We start from the raw sequence: 20520 nt of genomic DNA on the forward strand, positions 1-20520 counted from the left end.
AAAAGATTGGAACAGCATAGTGCCTCAAGCAGACAATTCGGGAAGACAAAAAATAAATTCTAAAAAAATTTTGTTAACACTTTGTTTTTAAAATTTTGAAGAGGATCATCACCAATAAGTGATGAACTGATTCTCCCAGACACATCCTGACAGAATTGGGGAAATATATTAATGTAACCTCTGCATTATAAGTGTGTTGTCAGCGGACCTTATCTTCAATTTTTGTGCAAAGATGTACTGTATATGCACGTTATATATATATATATATGATAAAAGGGTGTCACTGACAAAAGTAAAGCAAAAAAACCAACCGAAAAATCCAGATGAAGCATCTGCAAAGCATCCTGTAGTACCATTAGCTTCTCGCTAACACTTGCAGACAAACACTGGTCTTGGTTGTAATCTCCAAATGTTTTGCAAATTGCTGGATATCCAGCAGAAATTGTTTACTTCCTACCAGAAATAACCTAGCATTACTGGAGATCTGTCCTGCAAACAGCATAAATGAGTGCTCTTTCCTAAGCCCTTGTACCTTTCCATGCCAGTTATAGATTTCAATAATGGGGAGGTTTAATTAAGTTTCTGGATGTAAGTGGGATTAATATGCATTGCCATGTGTGCAACATTCTGTAGCAGCTAATAGGGAATGCAGCTTGTCTGATAACTTCTCTTCACCTGGCACATTCCTAACAACAAGGAAATCCTTCATTCTTGGAACAACTGTCCAATGCAGGGAGTTAGTGATACAGATTTTCTTCTGGTCTGAACAGGTTATTTTCTTTAGTTTATTGCTGTCATCTCTGCTCATAATATGGGCTTTGCAGCAAAGCAGATAATAAATAAGCCTTACTTTCCTGCCTATTTCTATAACAAATTCTGCAGCATATTATAAAGATGATAAAAGCTTCAGCTTTAAATGGAAACTGTAACCTGAAACCCTGAGTAACCAGTGATCAGTCAACAGCAAGTGTGGAACATGACAGGGCAGGATCAGTCTGACAACCTGAGATGCACACGTACCTGCACATATGAAATACCACAGAATCATGTGGTAAGTTTGGAAGGGATCAGATCCCATTCATAGCTTAAAGTGGGGCAAACTTTGAAGTTAGAACTAAGCACCACCACTCCAAACAAAATCTCTCCACTTTGCTAGAGGAGCAATACAAGCCACCATGCCTAAAGTCTTGCTAAACTCAAGGTTAATGACAGCAAGTTATTTACAAATGCCTTGGTACTCAGTGCTTGGAGTTTAATAAGGAGGATATGCTGCTGCCTGCAATTAGGTGAGAAGAGTTGTTGATGGGAAACCTTCAAAGAAGAAGATACAGACAGGCAGTCCTGTACCTACCCAGAAAATTTAATGACCTCCAGAGATGTGACAGAGGATACTTCAATCTCTGGTTGGAAAAAGCCTAATTCATTTAAGACTTCATGTAGCAGTACTTAATGTATGACTTTTGTCCAATGTGGGAAGAAGGAGGAGGATGAAAATGTATGGCTTTTTATATGGCTTTTTAATCTAAGATGACTGAGAAATGGGGTTGCACCTTCCTGTGAACTGTAGTTTTAGCAAATTCATAGAATTTTTTTCCCTGCTCTTGGCCCTAAAAAAAAATAACCAGAGCAAATTTTCAAGGAATAGACCCAGAGAGCGAAGGAATCATTAGCTTGCAGACTGATGCCTGGTGCCTGAAAACACAATTAAGAATAACCTTTTGGAGCAGACAGTGTAAGCATCACTCAGGCAGTAAACTTCACTGGTGACCCTCCGACTCCTCTTGTTAGAGTCTGTAGTGGGAGCAGATGATAGTACACAGGATGCCAAAGGGCTGAACAGTGACCTGCTGTTATGTCCACAGTCTGATATCCATGCTTAGCTTGTGATAATGCAAAGACTGAGAAATTGCACTCAGTAGTGCCCTGCTTTTCTTGTACCTACACAGACACCAGAAACCATTTTCCTACTACTATCTTTTACAGCTGTTTTTAAGTCAGAGTTAAGGTGGCAGTAAAGCAAGGTAGTGAGGAATAAGAAGTGTGAGCTGAAGGGAGGATGTGTTGTGGAAATGAGAGAGCTGTTGCAGAGAGTATAAGCGTGTATTTTGTGTAGCAAAGACTACAAAATTTATGTGACATTTAATGCTGCCAAACTGACAAAAGCCCTGATTCTGAGTGATTATGTGATGAGCAGCACTGACTGTTGCCTAGCATTGCTTTAGGTGGTGAACACAACACAAAAAGAACATTGAAATGGCAAAGTCACGCACTTAGGAAAGGAAAAATCTGAGTTTTAAAGTGTAGCTTCAGGCAGCCCTGACTACACCAGTGCTTTATGACATCTCTGGGAGAAACCACTGCAGGGAGAGCTCTACGTCCTACCTGTGGGTTGGGGCTGCAGCCTCTCTGTTGGGAGAACACAGCTAATGAACTCCAAGGATTTTGACTGATCATAGCTTTTAAGGCAAGTTGGACTATGACTAGTCCAACTTACGAAACATCTCAGCCTCCACACTTCCTTCAGTGAGTTTGGACATACACAGAGTTGCAAATCTTCTCTGTGTCATTAAAGCCATGTGTGCTAGGAAAACCTTTTGTGAAAGGTTAGGTCCATGCTCCAAAGGCTCTGAGCTTTAAATCTCCACCCTCCAATAATCATAGAAATATTTTGAAGTGCAGAAAACAGTATTTTTTCCCTCCAAGCCCATGGAGAAACTCCTACCCCACCCCCAGCCTCCAACACTGTTGCCATAAAAATATGTCTAGCTCCCTGTTGAAATTTTTGGGCCCAAAATGTGTAGCTACAGCAAAGTTGCAACAAGTCAGACATTCAGACAATCTTAGCTATTGGTGGTGCTATTATCAATGCCTGCTTTTATAACCACAGGGGAAAAACATCAGTGTGTTCTTCGTACTGCATAGTACAAAGCTCCACTAAAAAAATGGTCTTCATAACTCATTTCTTAAATACATGTGGTTGACTATGTCATGAAACTTGAAATGCAGTCTGATATTGTAAAAACAGCTTTCTGAAAAGTATATTTTCCACAATGTATCTTTAAATTTTTCCATGTGCATCTTTAATATTATTCGTATTTTTTTATTATCAACACCTATTTCAAGGACATTAAGTTATGATCAGGTTTCCTATTACCAAGGCACTGCTCTGTTATTAAAAAAAATATATAGAGAGAGGAAGAGATCACAAAAGGACAGACACAAAGAGATTATATTTTATTGCAGACCTGACACATTGGTCTGCTCCTTTTAAATCAGTCTGGTGACTATGCGGGACTTTGTGAAATACAAATACACAAAACAATTTTCCCTTCAGCATGAAAGGATAAGACGGCAAAGCAGTCTCACTCAGACTGGAACAAGGACAGAGACTGAATCTTATAATAATAAAAGAGTGGGTTTTTTTCTCTGGCTTCTTTTGGTCTGAAGAATAAGAGGCTGTATATGAGGAAAAGGTGTTGCTGCTGTCAGGTGTTTATCTGATGCAGTGTGAGTTGCCTCGTATTGCATCCACCAAGAGCTGGGTCTCCCCAGCTGCACAGGCATTTAGCATTTTGACTCCCTTTAAAACAAGGTAGGTCATTGGGTTTTCTCTCACACACACTCCTGTTGAAAGAGAATAAAGAATTGAAAAAATATCTTCACCATGGGACACTTACCAGAGTACATTTGTCAAGGCTGATAGGGACCACAAAAATTGTTTTAAAAAGGGGTTGTGCAAGAGCTAGGTGAAGGGAAAACTTCCATTTTAAAATGAGGTTTCCATCTCAAACAAATTAGAGTAAAATATGAAATTCTTAGTAAATAAGATGGGAATCTAGCTCTTGTTTAACAGATAGCTCTGACAAAATGAGTGCTAGGAGCCTGTGATACCTACAAGGACTTGTACAGAGGAATCAACACAAAGGATTATTTTGACTTACTGCTAGATGCAAAGAAATTTACTGGAAAAGGAATAATTTCCATCAATAACTTTGTTTCAGTCAGTCAACAGTTGCCAAGGAAAAAAATTGCTTGATCGTTTTCTTCTGACCAAGCTAGGGTATAATCTCATCACAATGATAGTTTATAATCTCCTTTCCATGCTGCTTTTAAGGTGATTCCACACATTGTTCAAGCCATGCTAGATCAGACTTCTGTTCAGCACCAAATAGGTTGCCTAGCACTATAAATAATAAAATCTCCTTTCCTCCGTCATCTGCTTTCAATCACAACACAAGTGTAATGTGACTTTAGGAATTCTGTTTAATACCTTGGTGCTTCCATAGGCAAAGATGAAAAGCTTATCTGCAAAGTCAATAGGTCTCCTGAGAAGCAATGCAAGTGCCACAAGACCTTTTTAATTGCTTTTCTTTGGCTGACTTTAACTAAGGCTGTGGGCATTTGTCCTCACCATGGCAGCTTGGCCTTCATTGCCCTTTGCTCAGACATAGCTAATTCGGCAGAGAGTATGTATATGTGTATATATATATATATATAAAGTGGTAATGTGAAGAAAAGAGGAAAATGTAGAATAAATGTTTTACATAGACAATGTAGAGAATCTCAGCATAACAATGTCTATCTAAAGACACACTCTCTGTATAGGGCTTTTTGTTTTAAATCTCAGTACTGGACAAGAAATAAGGTGCTGTATGTTATGCTTTTCATGACTGACTTTGCATGCACTACCTCTGTCCTTTCAACAGCTTTTTAAATGCTCCTGTATTTGCCTCAGTGCAATCTTCCTTGCCTTAACTCCTTCACCCCCCGTGCTTTCAATCACAGCGTCCCACAGAGCTACTGCTCTTCAGGATGAGTGCAAGGCCTGTCTATGGAAATAGAAATATCTAGGAGAGAGCTTCAAATAACATCAGCTAAATAAAACAGGAGTGTTCTTAGCTACAGTGGTTAATGGTACTAATTGATTTTGTTTAAAGCTTAACTTTAAAAAATTACTTAAAAAAAAAATCCCTATTCTCCCTATACTTTTTCCAAAAGTGTACATTAAAAATAGAACATTTTTTGAGTCAAGTTTTCAATGCCAAACTTTTAACCCCAGCACTCCTGGGTGGATTCTTTTCCAAGTGCAAGGGAATTAGGATGCTCCTTCATTAAAGTTGTCTTAATGCTGACTCTCTTTGGTAGAGATGCTCATTCTGCTGGTGGGCGTTTTACTTCAGAATGCCCTGCATTAAAATCTGGCTACGAAAGAAACCTACTTATTTACCACACCCCCAAAACTGAGAGCACCTCACACCCACAAACACCCACCAGCAGCTCAAGCGGAGAGAAAACACACCACTTTGTCTCCTGGTGTCAGGGAGAAAGGATTGGAGGGAGGTCACTTCTCTCAGAAACCCAAAGTTTGCACGAGGCCTTTATTGTTATGATGATTTTGAATGAGCAGCCAAAGCTCACAGGTCATGCTCAGCCAAGGGCTTGGTGTCGCAGGGAGTGTGACACATCCCAGCCAACCTGTGGGCACACACTGCAGCCAGCAGCACCTGTGCTCACCCAGCAAGTCTCCAGGCCAGGTTTGCTCTGTGCCCAGCACACTTTACCATTTCTAATTAAGCCCAAAACTGCTTTCAGCTTTGTTGATCTTCCTGCTGCTTTTTCCTTCCCCCACAGCTAATTTCAGACGTTCACATTCAGTGAGATATAGGAATAGAAGCAACTCAGCTTGCAGTCACCCTGCCTTAGGAAAGCTGAATATAAACTGGTTTCTGAGCTAGTTTACACCAAAAATCAGAACACTGGAGACAATGTAGCTTGGTTTGCTGGAGCTGGCTGCAAAGATCATACCAAGTTCCTAAACTAACTCTGAAAAATAGCCTCCAGCTAATTCATGTCCCTTCCCATGCTGCCTGTAACCCAAGCTACCCCTCCTTAGGTTAGTGGGTGACTGTCACTCTTCTTGCTCCACCAGAGGCATCCTGATGTGGCCTTGCCTTATATGACCTAATCTAGAGCAAACTGCAGCACCTCACTTGCACACATGTGGGCTACTTCCAAATTACTGTCTCAGTGCTCTCAGTTTTATTTTTTAATCACATTTTGAATTCCTCTCATCTCTGTGAACCTCCTCAGCCTGAATGAATGAATGAACCTGCTGTTTCTCTCTCAATATAATTTATTAATCTATTTTTTTGTTTGTTTGTTTGTTTCTGGAGGGAGCCTTACTCTCTACCTTTAGTGTGTAAAAGAGGGGTACAAACCAAGCAAAAAAGCAGCACCAGTATATGGTGTCAATCCAACAGAGTCACTGCCTCTGGGAGATACTCTGCTCCTAAATTATTCTGAGCTGGTTCAGTAAAGGGTTTCTTGCAAAAAGGTAGTGAAGAAATCCCCTGTAGGACAGCAGGGTGGTTCGGATGGACGGTCGGGACTGGAGATCTCTATAGTCAGATCTTGGAACATGCGGTTTATTGCAAAGGGCGTGGGTACAGGGGCACTGCTTAGAGCTGCAGCTGGCAGCTCTGAGCAGGCCCAAGAGAGCAAGAGAGTAAGCAGGTAAGAGAGAGAGAGAGCGAGAGGAATGAGAGTGAAGAAGAAGTGATGAGAAAAGGATGGAATGGAATGGTGAAGTCCTGGTTACAATACAATAAATCATCTTCTGTACTGAATATTCTAATTGTCACTAACCAATCTAATACAAGATACAAATCCTATGGCATTTACATACAGCCTATAAGAGTTCTTATATTACCATAGAGTGTTACATCTTAACTTCTAAAAACTACTCTTTGGACCCCTTCTGCTGAGCTAGTAGGGTCTGCTCTGACCCTTGGACCTGCCTGCAAGCAGAGGGTATTGTTCAATCAAGAGGGGATTACCTTCAGTCGGCCATACCATTGTTTTCCAGTTGTTCAGTAACTAAGATTTGGTATTTCAAAAGTGGCTTTCATTTCGATATCGCCTGTAGTTTTCATATTCCCAAAATCTTTTGTCAGGCAATCATATTTATAAGGCTTTCCTGTTTCATCTTCCCCAACAATCCCCCTTCTGCCCCAAGGTTACAAGTTATTTTGTTAGACCAGATGACATGACAGCATGATTCTATCAGGACAAATCAAAGTTTACTGAGCAAATCTGTGTTCTGTAACCTGATTTATTGGTGCCATCTGCCAACACCCATGAACAGATGCTCTGTAGGACCTCACTAGTATGCAATAATGACTGGGAGAAACCCACTGCAAATGACTGAATTTTAAAAGTTACTGAGTGTAGCAGGAGAGATAACAAACATAATGAAAAAATGTCTAGGAGAATGCATCCCAATGTTCATTTTTCAGTTCCACTTCTCTGACAGAAGTACTTCAGAGCGTCCTCATCTACATATGTGGGCATGAGATGTAAAAATAAACCAAGCACTCACAATTTCCCGTGATTTTTCTCCAATCATTTGCTATTATGTACTTCAAAGAAAAGAGAGTGTTTTGGTGTGAGCAGTTACAGTCACAGCTTACCCAAAATCAATGAATTCTTCACAATCGCAAGAATTCTTTTTATGGTCATATTCAAGCAGGTCAGGATTGCCATACTGCTAGCACTAGTGTCTTTTTTTTTTCCTGGTTTTCCCCTACTCTGCAACTATTTTCAATTCCTGTGTACTCTGAGGGCATGAGAAGGTAGAAGCAAACGATTTGCAATTACTGCCACCGGCAACATTCATTTTGTATTCCCATCTCTTCAAAAACACAGGGGAGCAAAAAGAGATAACGGAAAGACAAGCAACTTGTTGGGGTGGAGATTGGAAACATGCCTGGGATCAGTGCAGGCACTGCTGAAGGTGAGGGAGAGCAGCCCCAGCTCCTGCAGCCCCAGGGAACACTTGTAGAGGTGCAGGAGCTGCCCAGTCCCAAGGTCCTCATGGCCCTGGTTCTGCTGCTGCCTCCCACTGCCTCCTGCCAAGCTAAACATCCATCTCTTAGGAGCTGCGTTAAAATTAGAAGCTGAAGCTGTACCGATGGGAGGACATTTTGCCTTCTTCCCTAGCATGCACTATTCAACAGCCCACTTCCATACCTAGGGCATTACATAGAATTCATTCAAACATGCTCAGGAGCAGGTTGTTGATGGACACAGCCTATCCAATATCTGACAAAATCATAAAATCAGGGAACAACTTTCAAGCACTGTCACTCTTTCAGAGGCTGAATTTGGATCTGAAGCTGAGGAGCTGAAGAGTGGAAATCCTCCTTCCCTTATTGTGCCAATCCATTAAAATCACACATTCATGGCAATTCTCCATGGAGAAACTATCACTGAACTATTAATAAAATCTTCCTGAACTATTAATACGATCTGTAGGAGCTTTAATCCACCTCAGGGACTGATTATGTAAGTGCACAGGCATGAAGATGCTGTTTTTATCCTCAGTTTACATGACATTTCACTTTAAACAGTTTTGTTTATGACTGATGTCTTCCTGAATCTGAGGGCAATTATTTTCTTTCAAAGGGGATTATATTTGGATTTTCAGTAGATGGGTGAGTTGGTTGAGATTCAAGTTCATTGGGATGGCAAGATGTGTGCTTGCTTTTCTGATTAGAAAGGGTTATGAAAGAATTTGAAAAATGCTTTTGTCTCAAAATTCAGATATTCTATAACCTAGAAATATGCTATAATATGGATTTTGAGCTCAGGTCTTTGGTGTATGGTGTCAGTTCATGTAGTTTGAAAGGAATGACCTTGAGCATCAGGTTGGATTCATCCCTATTTTTTGTATTCCAAAAATGGCTTTGTTTTCCTGACACACTTTGGTGAGAGGATATGCTGGAAATCATGTTGATTTTTAGCTTTCAGGCAGTTCCAAACAACACCATAGTAAATGGTTTCTGATGCATACTCATGCCAAAAGAAATAGATGTCGTGATGGCAAGAACAGGCAGAAAAAAGAGCAATTGTCTCTCATTCACCTCATAGCTTCCAAACATCACTCCTTAGCTATTTCATGGAATATTATGTGCCAAGGGCTTTCAGTGCCAGGCTCAATGGGGATATAACAATGATCCCCATAACATTTTGCTCTGACCTGCAAGCTTGGAGACGCTTCTTCAATCTGAAAAAAAAGATGTGTTGAAGACTGCATGGATTTGGGGGGTCTGTGGCGGCTCTACTGTGTTCATTACTTTTTCTTTTGGCATGATAAAGAGGAGAATAAAACTGAAAACAGCAAAAAAGCAAATATATAAAGCAAAACAAAGACAAATCAGGCGAAAGAACAGTCCCATCAATGGCCCCAGTTTCATTAAATCAACTCAAACTCTGTGTTTGGACCATTTTCTCTCTCTCAGTTTGCCTACACTGCTTTGGGAAGGTGTCACTGCAGCATGGTTAGATATAGCTCTTATTTTAGCTCAATTTAAGTCCCAGTGAAGAAGGCCTGGTCTGACTGTGGAGTGAGCCAGGTGCCCAAGAAGATATCTGGAGTTCTTTCACTGAAGTGTGGATTGGATGAGTGGACAGTGAGGTGGCTCAAGAGCTGGCTCAAAGGCAGATCCCAGAGGGCCATAATTAGTACCACAGGGTCGAGTTGGAGGCCTGTCACTAGTGGTGTCCCACAAGGTTCAGTTTAACTTATTCATCCATGACTTGAATGAAGAGGCAGATGCCTCCTCAGCGAGTCCAATAGGACAAGAGGGAACGGATAAAAACTGATGCATGGGAAGTTCCACCTAAACATGAGGAAGAACTTCTTTAGTGTGCAGGTGACCAAGCACTGGGACAGATTGCCCAGAGAGGTTGTGGAGTCTCCCTCACGGGAGATACTCAAGAATCATCTGGATGCAATCCCTCACCATGTGCTCTGGGATGACCCTGCTTGAGCAGGGAGGTTGGACCTGATGGCTGTGGTCCCTTCCAACCTGACACATTCTGTGATTCTGTGATTCCCTGCTATTGCTGAGAAGCAGGTTAGCTTGATTAGGACTGGGTTGGATGTGCTTATTTACCCTGCAATTTCATTGCTGAGCAATGTGCTAACCAGCTTCGTTTTCAGAGGAGAAGACAGTAGTGCCCAGAATAATTAGATCAATTCATGTGTACTATATATCATTTATAACTTTGGAATAAAACCCATGTATATCCTCAGGACTGCGTATTTTTGACATGGAATCGGGTTAAGAAAAGGCTCCATAATCCCAGGGTCCATTTCACAGAAGACTCCAAAAAATATACCTCATTATAAAATACACCTTCCCAAGGAATCACAAGACATGAGAAATCAAATGAGAATTCCTAAAAGCAAAAGCTCTCCAGCAGAAAATCAATTTCAGCTACTTTCACCTTGCCCCAGGGAAAGCAGCAGAGACACTAAGTGGGGTGTGGGAAATGTCTCATACATCTTCCTGGAGCTGCACAAAGCAGACCTCCAGACAGGAGCTTTTCTTTCCAAGACAGCTCTGCTCTAATTAGGGACTTCTACAAAATTAGTATGTTGCTTTTCCAAACAGTGTCTGGATGATTCCCATATCAAATTTCGTTGGTAGGGTTTTTTTTTTAAAAAAAATCTTTGTCCTTGTTCTAATTGACAGCCTTACAAATGCAGGTGGACTGAGGGATGAAGGTCAAATTGAACTGAATGTGCTTAATAGGGCAAGGAACAAAATTTAGTAGGAAGTTACACACATAAAAAAATGTTCTTTGGTGGTTGGGGTTTTTTCTGACTATCATCTTTCCTTCAAGGGTCTTTGTGCATTTTTTGGTGCGCCTTCAAAATTAAAAGACAGAAATTGTCTTTAAATAAAATTGTTACATTAAGGGCTGTCCTATAACACTTACAGATGTGTGAGATAGAATCTAGTCTATAGACTCAACAATCTGTGTTGGGTGGACAGAAAATTAATTTTCTACATAGGAAAGTGCATCCTTCTCCTTAGACCTTTTCTAGAGGCAGACTGCCAGCTTAAATCTCTGGCAGGCTCCTATAATTCTCAGTATTTGAGCCTTTATGGGTGTTGTTAAAGCTGGTCAACATGTTCTAAAAAATACATGTTCCCCCTTGAAAATGAAGCCTGACTGATGTTTCTCACTAAAAATTATGATTAATATCATTTGTGCATCCCAGCAAGAAGGCAAAACAACTTTTCTTTTTCAGGTGAGTATGAATCTCTGTGTCTTAAAGTTATTCCCCTGCTTCCAATCTCTCATTTCCTTACTCTCCTGTGCTTTGGACTCAGGTGGGATTTTCTACACTGACCTTTGCTGCTCCCAGTACAGCCTGGGAGCCACTGTGGCAATTTATTCCCAAAGAGCAAAGGTGTTTAAAATGTCTTCCTTATGGAAACAACTTGTGGGATGGCCATCTTGAAAAACATAGAATTAATAATAAATAAATAAATAAAGGCAAATATGGAACATTCCAGTTTGTCTTAGGGTTTTTTTTTCAGAATAACCTGTGAAAAGTTCCAAATCATAAAATCTTCATTCCCATGTGTGAGGAAGGCAACTGAATTTGTGAATTTTGCATGTGATGGGCATTTTATGGCTCTGGTCTGCTATAAAACACAATTTTACGTTATCGCATGGTAGAAAATCACTTTGGGCTTCACACTTCTGTCAGTCCATGTGTTTTTCTAGGTGGGCTCAGATTCTCTGCAGCAGTTTCTCAGCCCTCAGTTGAAGTCACTGCAACTTGCAGCACTGCAGTATTTTATCTCAGTCAGAGCTGCATCCTAAACTTGAATGAAAAGCAGAGGAAATACAGCCATCTTTATTGAAAATGAACACCCCAACAGAACATATGCCATCCTTAGAGAGAATCATAGAATCAATGAACAGAATCATAGAATGGTTAGGGTTGGAAAGGACCTTAAAAATCATCTAATTCCAATCCCCCTGCCATGGGCAGGGATGCCATTCACTAAATCAGGTTGCTCAGGACCCAATTAAACCTGGCCTTGACCACTTTGAGGGATGGGGCATCCACAATTTCTCTGGGCAACCTGTTCCAGTACCTCATCATCCACTAAGAAAAGTATTTCTTCCTAACATCTAATCTAAACCAACCTTCTTTTAGTTTAAAACGTTGTCCTGTCACTATGTGGCCAGATAAGAAGTCCCTCTCCCTCCTTTTTATACACCTCCTTACGGTATTGGAAGGCTGCAATGAGGTCTCCCTGGAGCCTTCCCTTCCCCACACTGAACAACCCCAACTCTCTCAGCCTGTCTCTGTAGGAGAGGTGCTCTGTTCCTCTGATCATCTTTTTTGCCCTCCTCTGGACTCACTCTAACATGCTGACATCTTTCTTGTGCTAAGGACCCCAGACCAGGTGGGGGTCTCAAAAGCTCAACTCATCATTTACTGGAATTTAAAATGGGATCATCTGTGATGCTACGCTGCTTGTCCTCCTGTATGCTGGCCTGATTACCCAGTAGTCCTTCACGGTACATCCAATATTCAGATTTGTAATGATTTCGTATGAACTGACCTGTCTGAGGTGGAAGTGGTTTATTCAAAAAATAGCAAAAGAAAAAGATATCACTTAATGCCTGTGGCTGCTCACAAACATCACCTTAGTATGGTTTTAGATGACTGCCAAGGCAATCCGTGGCTAAAGAGTATGGAGAGTCCTGATGATCCGCCCTGGGTTGCAGGAGGTGGTGTATGCATACATATTGCTAAATCTGGGGGGAAAAATTGACCTTGAAGCAGCACAGAAGTTCTACTGAGCAGGTGTATAAGGGGATTTTTTCATATCATCTCACAAATCCACCCTGTATTCTCACCAGCTGTGCTCAATCTCTGATGCTCGGGAGGAAGGCGAGAGAAAGCCCCAGGACACCCTGTGCTAATTGTGAGGGGAAGGAACCTGCCTTAGTCCCAGAGCCAAAGCCCTGAAGGAAGAGACCTGATTATATTCTGCTTTTCATGCTGAGCTGTAGGGGTTAGGAGCACACACAGGATGAGGACGGCTTCATCAGCATCTCCCTTCACAGCGGTGACACAGGCTCGTCTCCTCCCCTTGGAAGCGTGTTTGCACACAGGAGCAGCGGTCGTCCCATTATTTATGCCATGCAAAAAAAATCCTAGGCTCTTCCTTGACTGATGTTTGTTAGATAAGATCGTAGGTACAAAATACCCTTCACAATATACAATAACCTTTAAAGACACGCCAGCCACCTCCTCTTCTCTTAGGCGTGCCAGGCTGGTGGAGCAGGGCAGGATGCTGTAGCGAGCCCTCGGCAGCGGGACGCTACCTGCATGTTAATGCCAGGCTGTTTGCGCTGAGCCCGGCAGCGGCAGCGAGCGCGGCTCCGGCAGTTTCCATGGTGCTGTCATGGTGCGCTCTTCCCACACCTTCACTTAATCAGCATTTCCCACCCATCCTCCTCCCTGTAATATGCTGCTTGCTCACCCCGAAAGGTCAGCCTTTGTAATGATGATTTTAGCAGGGGGAGGCAGGGAGGCCGAAGGGTGAAAAGGTGAGCTCTGAGCAGCGATGTGCGTGGGAACTGGGGGCTTGCCTTGCGCTGCACAATGAGAAATTAGAAAGCTTCCCCTCGAGGGAGCGGTGCTCATCAACCCCCTCTCACTTCCCAGGCCGGCCGAGTCAGACGCCCTGATGGAGTTAAAAAATGTTCATGAGAAGTGGTTGGAGACGCGACTTTAAATCTTCAGCACCTCATCGGCAGTTGATGTGTCAGTGTGTGGAGGGGCAAAGGGACTGTCTTCTGCCCACAGAGGAAACTGATACAAACGCTTCCAGGCATCTTTTTTGTTTTTCCATTTCCCTCCTGCCCCCTCCCAGCAGGCCCAGTGCTCGTTTGCGGATGGAAAGAGACAGATTTTTCCTCCAACTTTCATCCTATTGACTGCCAGAGTAAAGCACTGCATCTCCTAACTGCCTTCCTTTCTTTCTTTCTCTAGGACAGCTTTCCTGCACGTTTTGGAGGAGTCCATTTTGTCAATCAGCCCTGGTACATCCATGCCCTGTACACGCTAATCAAACCGTTCCTCAAAGACAAGACAAGGAAAAGGGTAATTAGATGGGGGTGGGGCTGAGGGTGGAGAGGAACCTGCAGACCTGGATTAGCCAAGTATCTAGCAGCCTGTTTGTTTCTTTTTCTCTCTGCATTTTCCATATGGTATCAGAGAATTGCTGCTGTTATAAAAACTAGAGTTTGGAATGGTCTGGATTGAATGAATAACTCAGTCAGGGACCAGAAATCTGTTATCACTAACGAAGCGTGGATACATTTTACTAGGACATGCTCAGGGATAGAAAGAACTGGCAACGTGGAGGGATTGTCAGGCCTGGCTGAAGTTACTTGCAAGTGAGGGAAACTTCAGCTCAACTCTTTTTGTGGGAATAAAAATTCCTGTTTCATTCCTTCAGCAGGATGACTGTTTTCACATGGAACTCACTTGCTTCCACAAAAAGTACCCATGCTTGAAGGCTGTTTGCTCACACTGCAGAAGAGGCAGATCTTCTCCAGTGAAACCCAAGTGAATTGGTGGTCCTGCAGTCATCCTAGCCATTTGTTCTCTGCAGTCTATCAAACAACAGCTGAATAATCCCTCAGGAGGCCCCAGAGCCCACCCTGAGCTGTGTCTGACTAGGCAGGACAAGGTTAGGACCAACCTGAATGCAAAGAGGGATTAGAGAAACACGTGTTGCTGAAGCAGCACAAAGTAGTGACACAGCCTGATACACCCCTGGGAAATGTCTGGCCTGGGGTGCAGGGCTGGTGGCCCTCTCAGACGCTGAAGCCCTACTCTTCACGTCTGCTTCCAGTAAGCTCCACTGTCACCCTTTCCTTCTCATTGCTCTTCTCGTAAGCCTCTATCCTCTTACAGTAGCAATAATCAGTCATAATTCCTGATTTCCATTTCTCCTGATCTGGAACTTAAGGAACTGACATTGTCACGTGCCAAAAGCAAGCGAATCGGAGTTTTCAGAATTGTTAGTAATGCCAGCCTAATTCTTCAGCTGCCCACCCCAAAGTCAATCCCCCCTCTTCTGCCAACCAAGTCAGCCCTGAGAGCTTTTGAAATTCCCACCTGAAACTGCAGTGTCAACTAATGACACTCCACATCTCATTAGTGCTGCTATTATTGTACTTAATGAAGTAAGGAGTCGATGATGACTTTGAACTTTCTTTTTTATTTGTTAAAGATCTTTCTTCATGGTAACAACCTGAACAGCCTTCACCAGCTAATACATCCTGAATGCCTGCCCTCTGAATTTGGGGGGACTCTGCCTCCCTATGACATGGGAACGTGGGCTCGAACGTTACTCGGTCCCGACTACAGCGATGAAAATGAGTACACCCACACCTCCTACAACGCCATGCACGTGAAGCACGCATCGTCCAACCTGGAAAGGGAGGCCTCGCCCAAACCCATGAAAAGGTTAGTACTGCCTTTGAAATCAGCTCTTATTTGGCTCTCTGAACAGGTTTGGCGTAAATCTCACAGGAAGGGCTCATCTGGCTTGAAGAGAGGCTGCAATTTGGCAAACGTCGATGGAGCACTGCACTCTGGGCTGTGCTCATGGTGTGGTGGGAGAAAGGAAGCCTCTCGGTGGAACCGTAATTACTTGTCTGATTACTGTGCATGAAAATGAGAGGAAATTAATGAGCCCCTGCACAGAGCATTACAGAAAGTACATCAGGGTGAGATGCTGTCCTGCACGGCGCAGCACAACCAGCGGCACCACTTCAGAGCTGGTCCCTATTCCTTGCCGCTGCTTTGCTGCTGCTGACCCGATTGTCATCGATGAAGGATTTCCCTCCTCGGAAAAGCAGCTTTTGTAAGATGAACACCACTGCCCTCTAAAGGGAAAAGGAGTTGGTCTTCTCCCTCTGCTTCTGCTCCCACTTGCTCTGAAAAGCCCTGCAAAGGCAGTTGCAGAGCTGCTCTTTTAAGAGCTCTGATTTTAGTTTTAGTGATTGTGCATTCAGCTCTGAATGCTCAAAATAACACCTCTGGAGAGTGCTATCCTCAGTAGTTTGGACTGATTGTGGGGATGGGGTCAGAAAGTTGGCTACCTGGCATAGGGCTGTGGGTGGTATGGCTCAGCCAACACCAGCTGCAGTGAGCAATGGCCATGTAGGCTCCCCTGTGTGAGTGTAATATCTGCACTCGCCTCACCCTTGGCATCCCACTCCACGAAACTGCTTTCCATGCAGATCGCAGCGATGCTTTCCTCGCTGCTGCCACTTGATGAGTGCGGCGCTCACAGGCACGGCGCCACTCTCTGTGACAGGGAGCGGCCATCATTCTGTCACAGCAAAATCAAAGCTGACAACACAGACAAGCCATAATGTCATGCAATTAATTTTGAAAGTCTTTCATCGTCAGAGGAAAAAGAAATGCATTCTTGATTCACATCTCCCTCCCAGGTCAGAGGGATGCCACACAGCTGTGTTTGCAAAGTGAGGCCTGTCCCAGATAGCTGAGTTTAAACAAATTTATTTTTAATAAATATTTTCAGTGAAACACACTGAATAATTTTAGAAAAAATACTAAATATTTCATTATTGTTAAAATGTATCTCCGTTTATGTAGCTTTATAGAAAGCAATCAGCAGGTTTTTTTAAGCTCCAAATATGTTGAGAGCTGTTCACAGGTAAATCTTTGCTGAGGATCTGATCCTTGGCTGCAAAGAACGGAGGGTCTTATTGTGCCCTCAAGGGAGAACTTCGGCTTGAAAATTAGTTCAGTGCCAGAAAACCCTGCCTTGAGGCAAAGCCTTCTTTTATAATCTGTTCACTAATACAAAAGTGCACTAATACAAATATGGGGAGTGGATGAATCTAATTTGTCATGTTGCCTCTGGGCAAACTACATCTAACTTTTAGCCTAATTTCGTTACTCGGCTGTTAAGTCAGGCATCTGATCTTGTACCCTGTGGTCATTACTTGCTGTTAAAGGTGAAAAGTTCACAGCTTCAACAGATTTTCTCCTATGAGTATTTGCTTTGATTCTTCTTCCCCTGAAATTATGATTTGGCCCAAGCATAGGTAAAAGTCTATGTTTAGAAAGCATGATTGTGTACTTTATTAGATTTATTAGACTAGATTTATATCTAAGGCATCTTAAAAGGTCTCCAGATTTCTACCAACATTACCTGTCTTTATATATCTCCCCTTCTGGCCTCTTTTGGTTCATATATCTCTAACACAACGAGAAACTCAGGCTGCGGCTGACATTCCTGGATGCTCCAGAGAGGTTTACACTAGGCATAGGTGATCTTCTATCATTATTCTTCATCTTAAATACAACTCCCTCACAATTGTTCTATCGTTTTTCCCCCTTACTAAAAAAAATTCTAGTTTTACTGAAAATCTCTCCTCTGCTCCTCCTTTCACAGCATACACTCTTAGGTAACATGTTAATTTTGTGTTTCTCTGATGAAATGATTGATTTAATAAAAAATAAAGGTCAAGGTCACTGACTTTTTCTTTAGCAGTCATGTTCCTCTGAAAGGGGCAAATATAAGAAGACTGATCCTCCTTGGGTTTCTGCAATTTAAGGCTGAAAAGCCTTGATGAACAATTATGGGACTTTTCCTCTCTGACTTCCCAGATATCACTGCAGGTTTACCTGCCCAGTAACCAGCTGCAGGGGAGGGCAGTGCTTATGAGAGTTGGACTTACCCGGGAGGCTGGAGCTACAGTGGCTGTTTCCCACTGTGGCACTGTCCTGCTACATGGCAAGGTGCAGAGCTGCAGCCCCTCCTGACTCTGTGGCCACCTGCTGTAAAGCCACGCAAGCCCATCCTTGCTAGAGCTGCCGCTGGACCAGCATCCAGAATCTTTTGAGTTCAGTGCTGCTAAAACAGCTGAGAATCTTGCACTGTGATAACAGAGAAGTGTCCCTGTGAAATGAAATGCCACCATCCTTTAAACTTGGAGAGAAGCTCACCCTTGACACCTACTCCAAAAATAGCATCTCACAATTTTAGTAGCAGAGATGCTGAGAAATCAAGATATGAATTATAGGTCTGAAAGAAAAGTTCCAGGAAATGACATCAGAGAATAGCTGACCAAAATACTGTTGTAGCCACTTAACCTATATTAGCAAATGAATGCAGAGGGGGAGAAGGAGGCCATTTTCAAGATGTGCCTGAGACCAACTGAAAACAAAAATAAATCTCAAAACTCAGACCAGGAAAAAATGCAGCACCAAGCAGCAGTGAGAGGGGCTGAAGCTGGAGTGGGTACCGGCCTGTAGGTTGGCTTCAGGACTGACAGCAGTGCTTTGGCTCCTGTCACCAGGGCAGGTGCATATAAATTAAAAGTTCACCTGAGAATTGTGGGGAGGATGAGGAGAGCAGAGAGCATGTTTTTCTGACAAGAAGCTATATAAGACAGTGGTTTGTTCAGCTTCAGAGAGTGAAGGTTGAAATGGATTTGAAGGGAATAAAATCTGGGGAGAGAGAATAGATATTTGAGAAAAAGAACAGCTTAGGCATGAGATCAAATGTGTATCAGTTGATCAAAGTATAGCTTGGCTGCAAATTAGAGTTGGTTTGCTGGTCATCAGGGGCCAGAAACAGCATGCCAGGATGACAATCTAACTGATACAGGAGTGAAAGACTAATATGAAGGGGCTGCAGGAGATTAGACTTGCATAGCAAAGTCTCATCAGATTCCAACTTCTGCTCCATTTAACAGCAATGGAACCAGAACATTATCTCCTTCCCAGTCACAGGCAGGGGTAGTTTTCCGTGACTTGAACTTGCACAAGATTTGTTCTCCAGAGAGTCCTTGTTGACTTCAGAGAATGGAGGTGTTGTAGATGGGGAAAGGATTGAAAACCCTCCTAGGGAAAGACTGCCACTGACTCTAGTCAGTGCCATGATCTTTAAAATTTTGAGATTTGACAAGTGTCTATAATACGGAAAATCTTTACTCAAAACCAGTGCAGTTTTTCCACCAGTGGCCACATGAAGTCCCACTGGAGCAAAACCAAAATAGTGGAAATGGCACTCCCATCTGCAGTATTATCTACAACCCCAAGTACTGTATGAACAGATGGGAAACAAAGCAAAACAGCTGATGACTCCACATAATGAGTCTTAATGATGGGGGGGGGAAGGGAGGGGAAGCAACAATAATAAAAATCCATTCAGGATGTATGTTTATTAAGATCCAGCTCAGTGAAGTCTGAAATGGGCAAGGTAGTAAACATGCAAACCAGCATTAATACAGCAAACTTAGTTTAATCTGACCACATCCATTAGACAGTTCTGGGAGCAGCAATGGCAACAGACCCTTCCCTTGTCTTGGGCCATCCCTTCCGAAGGGTCTGCATCCGTGCAGGGATCCTGTTACTTAAGAGCTTTGGAATTTCAGAGCAATGTAAATGGTGCAAAAATTTGGAGCACAGGGAAGAATATCACCTCCCTTTCAGCTGCAGCTAAGTCTTCTGTGATCTCTGATGGTCAGAAAGGGGCCTTTAGTCAACAGGGAGCTCACACAAAAGCAAAGCATTTGCCTGAGGCATTCATGCTGGTTTTTGTTGATCAGCTGCTGTTTTTAGGAACAGCTGGAGGTTTTATCTGGGTGTGCAGTTTAACCAATAGTTATGGTGGATGGTTAAGCCTAGCAGTTAAAGAGTCAGAGATTGCTCTCAGCATATCACTGTGCCAATGGGGGACATTTTTTATCCCCGTTCTCCCAACAGTAGGAGATCCATGTCTGTAGCTATTTGGGTACCTAAAAGCAATGGGCGAGCATCCCCACATCCCCAGGTGGAGGGATGAATTCAGCGACTGAGGAGAATGTGAAAGAGCTTCAGCTCTTTGAAGTTTTCTTTTTGCTCCAGTGTCACCCTTGCTCTTACACTCGGGTGTAGCAGCAACAAGTAAGCTGCAGCAGCATGTTACCTCTCTGTGACTCACTTTTCTTCACAAGAATGGCCCTTCTTCAGCTGCATCTGGGTCACTTCTTGATGTCTGAACTTGATTTTCAGTCCAAGTGACAAAGATTGTTCTCTGCCTTTGCTTGCCCCCTGTATAGGCACCAAGCACAGCCTGGGAGCTGAATGTTCCTTCTCTGCCCTCCCAAGTACCAAAAGAACACTAGCTTTTAACATGCTGCCAGTGCAAATGAGTTTGAAAACCCAGTGCAATTTAAAATTGCCTTGCAGAGAAAGGAAATCTTACCTAACAACTGCATACATATTCTGGTCAAACAACCTGGGCTGTTTAATGAAACTTATTTAAACAAAGTTTAATTGATGACAACTTTATTCAAATTTGGAGTTAAAATTATTCTTAGGATAACATGGGTTGCAAGAGCATTAGTATCACTGAGTCAAACTCATCAGACACTCAGTAGATTCAGAGTTAGGGTAAAACTTTTAAAGTAGAGCCAAGCACACTAATTATGAACGTGCAATCTGTGCATCAAGACACCATTACATTTTTCCCCTGTGAAATAGAAACTTATAGAATCATAGAACTGTAGAATAATTTAGGTTGGAAAAGTTCTTTAAGAGCATCAAGTTCGATGTTAACCCAAGTCTACCACTAAACCTTGTGCCTCAGCACCACATCTACATGT

The 20520-nt window shown here is 42.7% G+C and overlaps 1 protein-coding gene across 1 annotated transcript in view; it reads left to right on the forward strand.

Moving 5' to 3' along the window:
- The window catches only part of CLVS1 (clavesin 1), a 101981-nt gene that overhangs the window by 68197 nt on the left and 13264 nt on the right, over nt 1–20520 (forward strand). The window contains exons 4-5 of the mRNA XM_032126325.1: nt 13874–13984; nt 15123–15358. Of these exons, the coding sequence (XP_031982216.1) occupies nt 13874–13984; nt 15123–15358 (347 nt within the window). The remainder of the gene's footprint in view (nt 1–13873; nt 13985–15122; nt 15359–20520) is intronic.

The sequence above is a fragment of the Corvus moneduloides genome, chromosome 1, assembly GCF_009650955.1.
Source record: "Corvus moneduloides isolate bCorMon1 chromosome 1, bCorMon1.pri, whole genome shotgun sequence".
Taxonomy (NCBI): domain Eukaryota; kingdom Metazoa; phylum Chordata; class Aves; order Passeriformes; family Corvidae; genus Corvus; species Corvus moneduloides.